Below are 14,428 nucleotides of genomic sequence, written 5' to 3' on the forward strand. Positions count from 1 at the left end.
CTCCCCAGTTCAAGTGAATTTCCTGCCTCAGCTTTCGGAGTAGCTGGGATTATAGGCGCCCACCACCATGCCCAGCTAATTTTTGTATTTTTAGTAGAGGCAAGGTTTCACTATGTTGGCCAGGCTGGTCTTGAACTCCTCACCTCAGGTGATCCATCTGCCTCAGCCTCCCAAAGTGCTGGGATTACAGGCATGAGCCACCTTGCCCAGCCAGAGAACACGGGTTCTGATCAATACTTTTATTACTCGGCTCAAGTAAAGAGGACACTGGGAGTATTCTCCAAAGCAGTGTCTCCCTGAGGACAAGTAACAGGACAGTTTTATGGTATAATGGTGATGGCAGAAGGTGCATCAGTGCATGTAGAATTGGGGTCCCAGTTGCACAGATGCAGTGAGTCATACCAGCACATAGAATGCATGTTGTGGTAATGAAGCTATAGCTCCTTCCAGAGTGGAGACTTCAGCATGTTAATAAGGAAAGTTAACTTGGGTTCATCTATACATTGCTTGGGGTCTGTCAGTAGCTGTTTTAAACCAACAAGGTGATTGAATTCAAACCATGGTTTGGAGAGGTACAGGCAGAAGGGGAGGAGGCTGTAAAACAAGGTAATTGCTCAAGTTGATTATATTCCTATAATCCATGGAGATCCTCCCTGTCTGCTTACAGAGGCTGAAACTACAGGTGTGCAACACCATGCCCAGCTTATAGCTTCCTGCTTCAATAAATACTGTTTAATGTTGGGAAGTGGTTTATTTGGAGCCACCTGTATCTATACTGGTGTGGCCATTAAAATTTTCCCTAAGTCTGTAGACAATTGACACTGTCACCAGAAAAGGGGTCTTGATCCAGACCTCATGAGTGAGACTTTGTCTCAAAAAAAAAAAAAAAAAAAAAGAATTAACAGAATTGACCAAGTTGAGCCTGGCGCATTGGCTCATGCCTGTAATCCCAGCACTTTGAGAGGCCAAGGCGGGTGGATCACAAGGTCAGGAGTTTGAGACCATCCTGCCTAACATGGTGAAACCCTGTCTCTACTAAAAATACAAAAAAATTAGCCGAGCATGGTGGCGGGCGCCTGTAGTCCCAGCTACTTGGGAGGCTGAGGCAGGAGAATGGCGTGAACCCAGGAGGTGGAGCTTGCAGTGAGCTGAGATCACACCACTGCACTCCAGCCTGGGCGATAGAGTGAGACACCGTCTCAAAAAAAAAAAGAAAAAAAAAAAACAAGAATTGACCAAGTTGAGGAAAGAATCTCAGAGCACGAAGGCTGGCTCTCTGAAATAACTCAGGGAAAATAAAAAACAGGCCTGGTGTGGTGGTGCACATCTGTAATTCCAGCACTTTGGGAGGCCAAGGCAGACAGATCAAGAGGGCAGACAGATCAAGAGGTCAGGAGTTTGAGACCAGCCTGGCCAACATGGCGAAACCCCATCTCTACTAAAAACACAAAAATCAGCTGGGCATGGTGGCAGGCGCCTGTAATCCTAGCTACTCAGGAGGCTGAGGCAGGAGAATTGCTTGAACCAGGGAGGCAGAGGTTGCAGTGGGCCGAGGTTGCGCCATTGCACTCCAGCCTGGGTGACGAGCAAGGCTCTGTCTCAAAATAAAAAAAAAGAAAAGAAAAGAAAAAACAATACGGAAGAATGAACAAAACCTTCAAGAAATATGGGATTATATAAAGTGGCCTATGACTCTCTGGCATGCCTGAGAGACAGGGAGAGAAACCAAGCAACTTGAAAAACACATTTCAGGATATCACTCATGAAAATTTCTCCAACCTCGCTAGGGAGGCCAACGTTAAAATTCAGGAAATGCAGAGAACCCTGCAAAATACTACAAAGACCATCCCTGAGACACATAGTCATCAGATCCTTCTAGGTCGAAATGAAACAGAAAATGTTAAAGGCAGCTAGATAGAAGGGACAGGTCACCTATAAAGGGAACCCTGTCAGGCTAACAGCAGACCTGTCAGTAGAAATCCTACAAGACAAAAGAGACTGGGATCCCATATTCAGCATTCTCTTTTTTTTTTTTTAATTTTTGAGACGGAATCTCACTCTGTCACCCAGGCTGGAGTTCAGTGGTGCAATCTCGGTTTACTGCAACCTCTGCTTCCTGGGTTCAAGCAATTCTCATGCCTCAGCCTCCCAAACAGTGGGACTACAGGCACTTAACACCACAACTGGCTAATTTTTTGTATTATTATTATTTTTTTAGTAGAGACAGGGTTTTGCCATGTTGGTCAGGCTGGTCTCACCCTCCTGGCCTCAAGTGACCTGCTCACCTTGGCCTCCCAAAGTGCGGTTAATTCTTGTGATTGCATTATGAAATTCTTGTAGAGCATTTTTCAGCTCTATTAAGTCAGTCTGGTTCTTTCTTATAAAGGCCATTTCGTCTATCAGCTCCTGTATTATTTTATTGTAATCAAGAGATTCCTTGGATTAGTTTTTGACTTTCTCCTGTGTGTCAGTGATGTTGATTCCGATCCATATTTTGAATTTTATTTATGTTATTTCAGCCATCTCAGTCTGGTTAGGAACTACTGCTGGGGAACTAGTGTGGTTGTTTTGAAGTAAGAAGACACTCTGGCTTTTTCAGTTACCAGAGTTCTTGCCCTGGTTCTTTCTCATCTTTGTTGGCTGATGTTTCTTCAATCTTTGAAGTTGCTGATCCTTGGATGGACTTTTTTGTCTTTTATCCTATTTGATGCCCTTAAGAGTTTGTGGTATAATGTGGCTCCAGTCAACTGCCTTAATTTCTGGAGCATTTTAGGGGTCCAAGGCTCAGCTCAGGACTGCTAGATTGTGTGCTCTAATACACGGGGCCTGGTATCAGGCATCCAGCTTTGTTCTATGATCCCTGGAGGTCAGAAACCTGCCATGCTGGAGGGTCTAAGTTATTCCCCGACTATTGGTAACAACACTCTGAAGGGCAGTGCCAGCCCCAGTGCTTAGGGTGGTGGCAGCAGGATCCATCCGTTCCCACATGCCAGCAGCAATGGCAGTGGTGGGGTGTACGTTTATTGGCTGTGATGGAGTGCTGGTGGGTGTAGGGGTGCCAGCCTCCACGTGAGTGTTCACAGTGCTGGTGGTGGAAGCACAACATGGGGGGGTAGGGAAGGGGGTTCCATTGATGTCCAAGTACACATTCACACCAGCAGTGGTGTTAATATGGAGGCAAGGTGCTGGCAGGTACAGGACTGTTTGTACCCTCTGTGCATGCATTCACATGGGTAGCAGCTGATACTGGTGCATGGGGTGTGTCTGCTGGTCTGTGTAGTTTTGTGCTGGTCCAGGGGTGGGGTGCTGGCAGGTGCAGGCTGGCAGTCTCTGGGATCGCAAATGCTCTGACAGCAATGATGATGCAGTGGAAAGTTGGGGGGATGAGGTGTGCTCACACTGGCAGCTGTAGCATGACAGGGTGCAAATGCACATGCACGCTGGTGGAAAAGAGAAGGCAAGGTCCACTTGCGTGTACATATGCTGGCAAAGCAATGTCGGGGGTGGCCATAGGTGAATGCGTGCAGGCAAAGCGTCTGAGAGGCCACAGTTTGGGGAAGGTGCAGGTGGGCTGTTGCACGACTATGGGATTTCTTAACTGCAGTTCACCAGCACAGGAGCTATGATGTACAACCCCACAAGGGACCCCACCTGGGCATCCGAGGTTGTACTGCAAGCAGGTGTGGGTAGCCTGGAGCCCTGGGAGAGGCCAGCTGACCAAGGGGTGCTCAGGTCCAACCATCCCCAACTTATTGGCAAGAACGCCCTGCACTGATCAGGTCTGACTTTCCTAGGGCTAAAGTCTGATAGGGAAGCAAGGCGAGCCTTGAAATATGGGCGTGTCTAGCTGTGCTCCACTAGAGATGCTCCCACCCCAAATCCTCTGGGCTCTGCACTGGCTGGAGTTCTGTCCCTACCACTTCTCTAAGCAGCTCTCCCTGCCAGCTCAAGTGTTCATGGGGGTCATGGAGGCTCCTGCTGGCAGGTTTCTTAAGTTTCTTTGTGCTGAGCTGCCTTTAGCTGGAGGAGCAGTCACACAAGTACCCCTGTGCCACCACCAATGGGACTATGTGGGGTCAGACCTGTAGCCAGCAGAGAACTGGGTGCTGTCCAAGGCTCATACTGACCACTTCCTGGCTACTCCCTGTGTTTGTTCAAGGCCCTAGGACTCTACAATCAGCAGGGGGCAAAACCAGCGAGGTTTATGTCCTTCCCTTCAGAGTGGCAAGCTCCTCCCCATCCTAAGCACATTCAGAAACGCCATCTGCGAGCCAGAGCCTGTAGTGGGAAACCTTAGGAATCTATCTGGTGTTCTACTGCAGGTGAACTGGAACCCAAGCCATAAGACATAGTCCTTCTCACTCTTCCCTCCTGTTTTCACAAGCAGAGGTGTCTCTCCCCATGGTCCTCACCAGTCCAGGACTGTGGGACTCACAGGCTTGTGGTGAGTGCTGCCAGGCTTGGGACACTGTTCAAGGCAGTGGGCTTTCCTCTGGCCATCCAAGAGCCAAGGCCTGAAATTAGGGCCCCTAAGAGCCTACTTGGTGCTCTACCCTACTGTGGCCAAACTGGTACCTAAAGCTGTAAGACAAAGTCTTCTTTACTCTTCTCTGTTTCTCAAGCAGGAGTCACTCCTGAAAGCCATCACAGCTGAGAATGTGCTGGGTCACACCTGAACCCAGCATGTCTGAGTCTCACCAATGGCCCATGGTGAGTACTGCCTGTGTACTACTGCTGATTTTTTTTTTTTTTTTTTTTTTTTTGAGACGGAGTCTCGCTCTGTCACCCAGGCTGGAGTGCAGTGGCGCAATCTCGGCTCACTGCAAGCTCCGCCTCCCGGGTTCACGCCATTCTCCTGCCTCAGCCTCTCCGAGTAGCTGGGACTACAGGTGCCCGCCACCACGCCCGGCTAATTTTTTGTATTTTTAGTAGAGACGGGGTTTCACCGTGGTCTCGATCTCCTGACCTCGTGATCCGCCCGCCTCGGCCTCCCAAAGTGCTGGGATTACAAGCGTGAGCCACCGCGCCCGGCCACTACTGCTGATTATTCAGGGCCCAATGACTCTTTAGTCAGCAGGTGATAGATCCTCCCAGGACTGGATCCTCCCTTTCAAAGAAGTGGGTTCTCTTCTAGCCCAGGGTATATCTAGAAATGTCATTCAGAGCTAGGGCCTAGAATAGGGGACTCAGCCTGGTGCCCTATCCTACTGTAGCTGAGCTGGAACAAGTCCCAAGACAAAGTTTTCTTTATTCTTCCCTCTCCTCTTCTCAAGTGGAGGGAAGGAGTCTCTGTTGGAGCTGTGAGCTGTGCTGCCTGGGGTTGGGAGAGGGGTATACATTCATCTACCATGTGAGTTGGGCACTGCACACCAAGGCATTCACACAAGAGAAATGAAACATTATCTATATGAAGAATTGCATTCAAATGTGCTTAACAAGCAGTTTTATTCCTAACAGACAAAAACAGGAAGCAATAACATATCCATAAGCAGATGAATTCGTATACAGTGATTTCCATAGCATCTCATATTCTAAGATAAAAAGAATGAACTACTCATATATCATGATTGATGAATGTCAAAATATGCATCCCTGCTATGTGAAATAAAAATAATAATAAAGAAAAAAGAAGAACATCGAAATAAATAGGACTCAGGAGAGTACTCAGGTATGAAAAGAGGAAACATGTTATATCAGTCATATAAAATTCCAGAAAATTGACACTAATCTACTGTTAAGCAAATACTGCAATTCAGTGATTGTCTGCAGGATGGAGAGGCCAGAGAGAAAGATAGTATTTATTTTTTAAGAGACAGGGTCTTACTATGGCACCCAGGCTAGTCTCAAACTCCTTACCTCAAGCAATACTCCCACCCTAGACTCCCAAAGTGTTGGGATAACAGGCATGAGTCACCATGCCCAGTCTTATTACAGCTTTAAAAATGTAATTTGAAAGAACTATCTGGATTTAACACATTATTTTTGACAAATAGGTTATGTGATTCTACATTGACTCTCCTAACTCTCATCACGCCCTAAGGAGGGCAGTTAGCCTGTGTGATACCAAATACTTATGAGCCAGGAAGATCATTTCCACCTGATTAAATTGGAATGCTGGCTGGTTGCAAAGGCCACATCACTGGACTAAGAGATTTCCTTTCTCCCTATCCTCTTCCTCCTACTAATTCAGGGATGGCTTTTTGGTAGGCAGCCCAGATAGGCTACAGAAATCCACAAAACCTTTAGATTTACTCTGACAATGACCTAAGCTACACTAGATTCATAATTATGGAGGTCCTGAAAATTTCTGTACCTGCTTGTCCATCACAGACATAGTGACTGAATCATTGTGGATGCCTTTTTAAAAAAAGTATATCCCAACTATTCTGTTGCAGTCTGCTTCACTACCTAGAAATGCTAATTCTATAAAAATTATTTGTGGGCTGGGCATGGTGGCTCATACCTGTAATCCTAGTGCTTTCGAGGACATATGCTAGAGGATTACTTGAGGCCAGGAGTTGAACATCAGTCAGGGTCAAATAGCAAAACCCTATCTCTATAAAAAATTCTTAAATTACCTGGGCTAATCTCAGGTACTCGGGAGGCTGAGGCAGGAGGATCACTTGAGCCCAGGAGTTTGAGGCCGCAGTGAGGTATGACCATGCCAGTGTATTCCAGCCTGAGTTTCAGAGTGACATCATGTCCCTAAAAAAATAAAAATTAAAGAATTATGATTTCTTCCTCCAGGCTTATAATGTAGGACACTATCCTACAGAATTCTGGACTTCAGGACACATGAACGCACTGTAGGACTTGAGAACAGATTTCCCTCACCAGTACTGAGCAGAATGCAATATCCCTTATAAACAAGAGAATAATTTTGTGCTGTTCTCAGAAGCACCAAAGTGTGTCACTAAAACTGTCCCCTACTCAGGTTAATTTATGAAAACACATATTATTGCACTATATGGTCTAAAAATAAAGATCACAAAGCCCTGAAGTCTTTATTTGGAGGCCTTAGGCAGCCATCCAAACTAGGCCACAAATGCAGAGCTATATTCTGCCTTCATACTGTCCCCTAAGAGTCACACAGTTTAGTAATCCCAACAAATTTTCATGGTACCAGAACCATGTTGTATACAAGCCACACAATGCAGTGAATATACAATTCACACAATACAGTCAATACAATTCCCAAGATTGAAGGAAGCTTAAATAAGGACTTCATCATAGCAGAAACTAGAACAATGAGAGGCAGCTTGTACTTGGGTTGGTGAGTTAGAGGCTGGAAAAGTCCATTTTAAGAATAATGAGAATCATGAGATTCCTAGGAAAGACAGCCCATCTTGTCAAGTAATCAGAAAAATTCTCTAGGCCAAGCTTGTCCAACCCGCAGCTTGTGGGCCGCATGTATCTCAGGACAGCTTTGAATGCAGCCCAACACAAATTCATAAACTTTCTTAAAACATTATGAGGGTTTTTGTGCGATTTTTAAAAGTTCATCAGCTATCATTAATGTATTTTATATGTGGCACAAGACAATTCTTCTTCCAATGTGGACCAGGAAAGCCAAAAGATTGGACACTTCTGCTCTAGGCCAAAACTGAGTCAGGTCCATGGCCCAACTCCTCATAGAGAAATGAGAAAGGAACGAGTGCAGAGGCTACTCAAAAATCCCACTGCTGAATGGGAGACAACTTGAACTTTTTTTCTGGAATATGATGGAGTGCATGAGTGATGAACTGTAGGTACCTGCCAAGTGGTAGAGGTGAAATGGCTTTTGCCAGAGACCTAAGAATGAAATAAATCTGGCAAGGACATATGCAGGATAAGAAATGCAATACAGCTCCCATATACCTGGAATTTATGCAGCTATTGGACATATGACATTCAATATAGGTTGACGGCATCCTCATAAGGGCTCTCTCCCACAGTTACACTGGACAAGAAGTAATATTCCCAAACACCTATGTTATTTTTCTCCCATCAACATTCTGGTATCCAATGAAAGAAGAGTGAAGCCTTTGCCAAATGCTCTGCACTCAAAAGGCACTTCCACCGCAGGAGTTTGTCCGTGCATAATGTAAGTTAGACATTTAGATAAAGAATGTGCCACATTTGTAACACCATAAAGCCTTGATCCAGTGTGAACTCTGATCTTGAAGGAGCATAGAGGTTTGACTAATCAATTTTCCAAATTTACTTCACTAAGGGCTTTCTCTAGTGTGAACTTGCAGGGCAGAGCTTCTGGTAAATGCCTTTCCACATTTGCTACACTATCGAGGCCTTTCTCTAGCATGAACTCTCCTGTGTTTAATGAGACCAGAGTTTTCCCACAAATTCTACTCGCCGCTCTCATAAGGCTTTGTTCAGTGTGAACTCTCATGAACATGGAGCGCAGAGCTGTACGGAAATGATTTCTCACATTTATTATGTGAGAAATTATTATGTGGCCTTTCTCCATTGTAAATTATCTGATGAATAGTAGTGCAGCTCTTCTGGCAAATAATTTCACAAATTCCTTACAGTCATATGGCTTTTCTCAACTGTGAACTCAGTAGCGTTCAGTGAGGTGGGACTTCTTGTTAAGTAATTTCCCAAATTCCCCATAACTATAGGGTCTTTCTCCAGTGTGACCCCTCTGGTATTTAGTGAGGCAAAACGTCTATGTACAGGATTTCATACATTCTCTACACTCACAAAGCCTTTCCCCAGTGTGATCTTGCTATTGTTGAATGAGGCCAACCTTTTGGCTAGATGATTTTGCACATTCTCCACACTCATAAGCGCTTTCCAGTGTGATCTCACAAATGTTGAATGAGGGTGCCCTTTTTACCAACAGATCTGCCAAATTTTCAACATTCATGTCTTTCTCCCGTGTGAACTCGTTGATGTTTAATGAGGTTTCCCTTTTGACGAAAACACTTTCCACATTCTCCACACTCATGTGGCCTTTCTCCAGAGTGGATTTGCTGATGTCGAATGAGACTACCCTTTTGATGAAAACATTTCCCACATTCTCCACACTCATGTGGCCTTTCTCCAGAGTGGATCTGCTGATGTTGAATGAGACTGCCCTTTTGATGAAAACATTTCCCACATTCTCTACACTCATATGGCCTTTCTCCAGTGTGAACTCTCTGGTGTTCAGTGAGGTGTGACTTGTACCTAAATGACTTCCTACATTCTTTACACTCATAGGGTCTTTCTCCAGTGTGAACTCTCTGGTGTTCCTTTAGGTGGGAGTTGCTCCTAAATAACTTCCCACATGCCGTACACTCAAAAGGCCTTTCTCCAGTGTGAACTCGCTGATGCTGAATGAGGTTGCACTTGTGATTAAACGATTTCCCACATTCTCCACACTGATAAGGTCTTTCTCCAGTGTGAACTCGCTGGTGGTGAACAAGGCTGCGCTTATGGCTAAAAGATTTCCCACATTTATCACATTCATAAGGTCTTTCTCCAGTGTGAACTCGCTGATGGTCAACAAGACTGTGCTTATGACTAAAAGATTTATCACATTCTCCACACTCATAAGGTCTTTCTCCAGTGTGAACTCTCTGGTGTTCAGTGAGGTGGGCCTTATACCAAAATGATTCATCACATTGTCCACACTGATAAGGTCTTTTTCCAGTGTGAACTCCCTGATGATTATTGAAACTATTACTTTTGCTAGTGAATTTCCCAGAATCGCTGCACACATAAGGTCCTTCTCTAGGGAGAAGTCTCTGATGAAGGACAAGTGAGTGTTTGTTGCTGAAGGGTATTGTGGACTCTCCACAGGTGTAATGAGTTTTTCCACCCTGAAGGGGTATCCCATGCTTAGTTTCAAAGTTTGACTTCCCTGAAGTGTGAATGTCCTCTTGTTGGAGTAATCTCAAGCTGGACAAAAAGTCTTTCCCAAACTCATGAAAGATAAATGGCTCATGTGACACATGGAATTTACAGTTCTTTACAAACAACGTTCCCTTGGCATTGCTTCTGTACGATTTCTCTCTAATGTGCTGCTTCTGGTCTTGATGACGGCTTGCATCGTCATCCAATTTTTTTTCACATGCCCCAAACCCATTCAATTTCTGATTGTGTTGTGTTCCCTGGTGTAAGATATCTCCCAGGAGAGGGCCACACATTCCCCAGAGGTGGACCTTCTTGGTACATACACCTGTCCGATGTGTCCTAAGTGGGGACTCCTGTTGTATAGAAAGGGTCTGCTTAGAAGGCGTCTCGTCTTTTGCCCCATACCAACAACCTAAAAGAAATAAAATGCTGGTAAAATGCAACGTACTTCTGAAGGGAAGTATTACTAAGCCATATCTGATCAACAGCTGCTTGGTTGTACTTATATTTACTTGGGCCTAGACATATCCTTTTATATAGCACCCACATGCTTTATGAAGGTCCTTTAGATGTTTGCACAGGAAGGAATTGCCTCTGCTTCCTGTAGTGCATGTATTGTTGGTTCCTTCAGATCATGTGGCCCCCTACATTCTGTAATCATTCTAACCCAGTAATATGAAGAAGACTTATCTTCAACCTAAAGGCAACATTCTGTTTCTGCAATTATTTCCACGGAGTAATACCTCTGTTAGATACACTTGTTTGTGTGTCACAGGAAAATACGAGTACAACAAAGATACACTTGTTTGTGTGTCACAGGAAAATACGAGTACAACAAAGTAGCTGTTGGTCAGGTATGGCTTAGCAATGTGTACACACTTCCTAATACAAAACTGATATGCCAGTATTGGAGTCCACTGCAGATGGAAATGTGAGAAAAATGGGTGACAGGTGGGATCCAGAGATGTGAAGATTAGTCCTGGGCTGGCATCAGAGTAGAAGTGACAGGGTATATAACGGTGAAGTATGAAACTCTCAAGAATGGGGAAGACAGAAACAGCATATGGCTCATCACGTTGCCAGGTAAATACTTGTGAAATCGGAGAGCTTCTAGTATGACTTTCCTAAATCCCTAATGTTATGTCTTCCTCCAGGGTGTTACTCCTCAGAGGTGGCCTCCCTCTGGGCCCATCATGCTGAGCCCGGGTTTAGCTGCAACTTCTGGATCACTGAGAACTCTCAGTCCCATTGCAAAGATATACATGGAATTTACATGGGACATGGATGACATAAAGAATAAGAGAAAGACAAGAGAGAAGAACAGTCAACCAATAGTTCAGAAAAAATCAGCACATGATAGCCCATAGGAAAGAAAACTAAATACTACAAAGATAATTTTTGGCCAGGTGCAGTGGCTCACACCTATAATCCCAGCACTGTGGGAGGCCAAACTGGGAAGACTACTTGACCCTAGGAGTTCAAGACCAACCTGGATAACATAATGAGACACCATCTCTACAAAACAAACAAATGAGGCTGGGCGCGGTGGCTCATGCCTGTAATCCCAGCACTTCGGGAGCCCAAGGCGGGTGGATCACGAGGTCAGGAGATCAAGACCATCCTGGCTAACACGGTGAAACCCCATCTCTGCTAAAAATACAAATAAATTAGCCAGGTGTGGCAGCATGCACCTGTGGTCTCAGCTACTCGGGAGGCTGAGGCAGAAGAATGGTGTGAACCCGGGAAGCGGAGGTTGCAGTGAGCCGAGAACGCGCCACTGCACTCCAGCCTGGGTGACAGAGCAAGACTCTGTCTCAAAAAAAAACCAAAAAAAAAAAAAAAACCAAAAATACAAATGAACAAAAATTAGTTGGGCAGGGTGGCATGCTCCTGAGTCAGATGGGAGGATTACTTGAGCCCAGAAGGTTGAGAATGAAGTGAACCATGATTGCATCAGTAGACTGCAGCCTAGATGACAGTGAAACCCTGTCTGGAAAAAAAAAAAAAAAAAAAACAGTCGGGGCACACTGGCTCATGCTTGTAATCCCAGCACTTTGGGAGGACGAGGTGGGAGGATCACATGAGGTCCGGAGTCAGAGACCAGCCTGGACAATATAGCCAGACTTCATCTCTATTAAAAATAAAAATAAAAATTAGTGGGATGTGGTGGCAGAAGCCTCTAGTCCAAGTTACTCCAGAGGCTGAGGAAGGAGGATTGCTTGAGCCTGGGAGATTGAGGCTACAGTGAGGTATGATTGCATCACTGCACTCCAGCCTGGGTGACAGAGTAAGACTTTGTCTCTGAAAACAAAACAGAACAAAACAAAACAAACAAGATAATTTATAAGGAGGGTCTTGCAAGAACAGCCTATGGTGCATGTAAGTATTGAGAACATCAGTGATGGGAGGAATGCCTAGCACAGGCAGTCATGAATAAATGTCATCTAGAGCAAGGAAGCAGAACCTGTGCATACCAGTCTCGGATCCGGAAAAATTACTCAACAGCCAGAGGGCCAGCAAGGTGGGGTGCATTATGGTGCCTGTAAAGCTCCTTCTCTGGGAGCTTGCAGCAAAGCAGGTGTTGGGGCTGCTCAAGGAGAAGAGAGGGCAGTGCACACACCTAGTTCTACCTACCACAGAACCTACCTAGGCAACTAACAGAGAAACCTGTACCCAGGTTCCTGAAGTGAGGAAAACAGTCTTGCCATGGGGAAAAAGATGAGGAGGACAGACACTAGCTGAGATCACAGAGAAGACTGTGAGTGCCTTACCTAGAGAAGATATAAGTGTCAGGTTTTCCAGCATCACGTCATGATAAAGGCATCTCTGAGCCTCACTAAGGAGACTCCATTCCTCCTGGGAAAAGTTCACAGCCACATCTTCAAAGGTCACAGTGCCCTGCCATGATGATGACGACAGATGAAACCATAAACACTCCATATGCTCATCCACTTATCCACCCTTGCCCTTCCTCCTCCCAAGGTCCTAAACTACAAGAAGAAACTAGGCCCACTGGTGTCACTATCTTCTCACCACTGGTGTCACTATCTTCTCATGGGCTCACTGGCCATGGTGTACAGCCATCCGCAACAAGAAGTGGGTGAACCAATAGGTTTCTATGTTTTGGTGCTGATATAAAGCGGTCCATACCTCCTGATAGCCAATGCCCCTGGTAGAGATGAAGTCATGTAAATCCCAATGCAGCATCCTCAGTCTATCAGACATACTCCTTCTCTAAATACCCATCATTCCTTTTTCTTTTCTTTTCTTTTTTTTGAGATAGGGTTTCACTCCTGTTGCCCAGGCTGGAGTGCAATGATGTAATCTCAGCTCACTGCAACCTCTGTCTACTGGGCTCGAGTAATTCTTTGGCCTTAGCCTCCCGAGTAGATGGGACTACAGGTGCATGCCACCGTGCTGGCTAATTTTTTTTTTTTTGCATTTTTGGTAGAGAGAAGGTTTCACTATGTTGCCCAGGTTGGTCTCGAAATCCTGAGCTCAAGTGATTCACCCACCTCAGCCTCCCAATGTACTGGGATTATAGGCATGAGCCACTGTGCTAGGCCAAAATACATATCATTCTTTAGACTGCACAGACACATGCCCATGGCCACCCCCACCAAACTGCCTCCCACATTGGCCTCTGCCTCCCCATAAGTTAAAGTATGTTTATACCCTCTTCTTCCTTCTACGAGTAAGGGTGAGATTTTCACCTTACAGTTGTATTAATGACCAAACACATGACATCAAACACTAAACAGGTGCTATAAATATGTTTAAAAATCAAATACACTCAAAGTCTGGAAGAGGACATCCCTCATCATGAAGGACCACATAGGGGTTGCACTATGGGTAAGAGTGCACAACCAGAAAATATGATATGCAAGCTTTTAAAATGAAGAGCGTGTGATGACCCCCGAATCCCTTAGGAGGATGCAACTGGCTCATTTGAATAACACTGTGGGTAAGGATAAAATTCAAACTCACTACAAAGTATAATAACCAGGAATTCTGCCTGGTCTCTCTAATAAAAGGACTATTAGGCCATGCTGATTATTATCTAAAAGAGCCTAGTGGGAAGGGAATTGATTCTCAGGTCATTTGAGGTCATACCAATATCACTAGATGTCAAGGTGACACATCATATTGGGCCTCCATTTTTGGCTTTATGCCACAATATGGCTGACAGCATCCAGTATGCTTCACATATTCAAACAGGATCCAATAATAACACAAAATGACCATGGTTCCCATTAGCAGTGGAAGTCCCTAATAAATTCTATGAATGCCTCCTTGCATTACTCCACAGCCACGCAAAACCACATGTAACTTCAGATATCCATGGTCTTATTCCACTTCTGTGCTGCACTGGCTTACCCTTCAGCAACACGGACCAACTTCCATTCACCTAATACCATTGCCATTTAAAGACCAGTCCTGGACGGGCACGGTGGCTCACACCTGTAATCTTAGCACTTTGGGAGGCTGAGGCGGGTGGATCATGAGGTCAGGAGTTCGAGACCAGCCTGGCTGATATGGTGAAATCGCATCTCTACTAAAAATACAAAAAAAAATTAGTGGGGCGTGGTGG

General features: G+C 45.1%; 1 protein-coding gene across 6 annotated transcripts in view; it reads right to left on the reverse strand.

Annotated features, from left to right (window-relative positions):
• Window positions 1–5,415: 5,415 nt before the first annotated feature.
• The window catches only part of ZNF776 (zinc finger protein 776), an 82,416-nt gene continuing 73,403 nt past the window's right edge, over window positions 5,416–14,428 (reverse strand). For 3 of the 6 annotated variants that reach the window (XM_055239913.2, XM_055239915.2, XM_063615345.1), the window contains 2 exons: window positions 12,609–12,735; window positions 5,416–10,249 (listed from right to left, as the gene is read on the reverse strand). In XM_055239913.2, coding sequence (XP_055095888.1) covers window positions 8,856–10,249; window positions 12,609–12,735 — 1,521 coding nt within the window. In that variant the 3' untranslated portion in view covers window positions 5,416–8,855. Of the gene's footprint in view, window positions 10,250–12,608; window positions 12,736–14,214; window positions 14,418–14,428 lie in introns of those variants that run through there. The other 3 variants (XM_055239917.2, XM_055239916.2, XR_010115183.1) reach the window with 3 other exon arrangements.

This window comes from Symphalangus syndactylus, chromosome 13 (assembly GCF_028878055.3).
Source record: "Symphalangus syndactylus isolate Jambi chromosome 13, NHGRI_mSymSyn1-v2.1_pri, whole genome shotgun sequence".
Taxonomy (NCBI): domain Eukaryota; kingdom Metazoa; phylum Chordata; class Mammalia; order Primates; family Hylobatidae; genus Symphalangus; species Symphalangus syndactylus.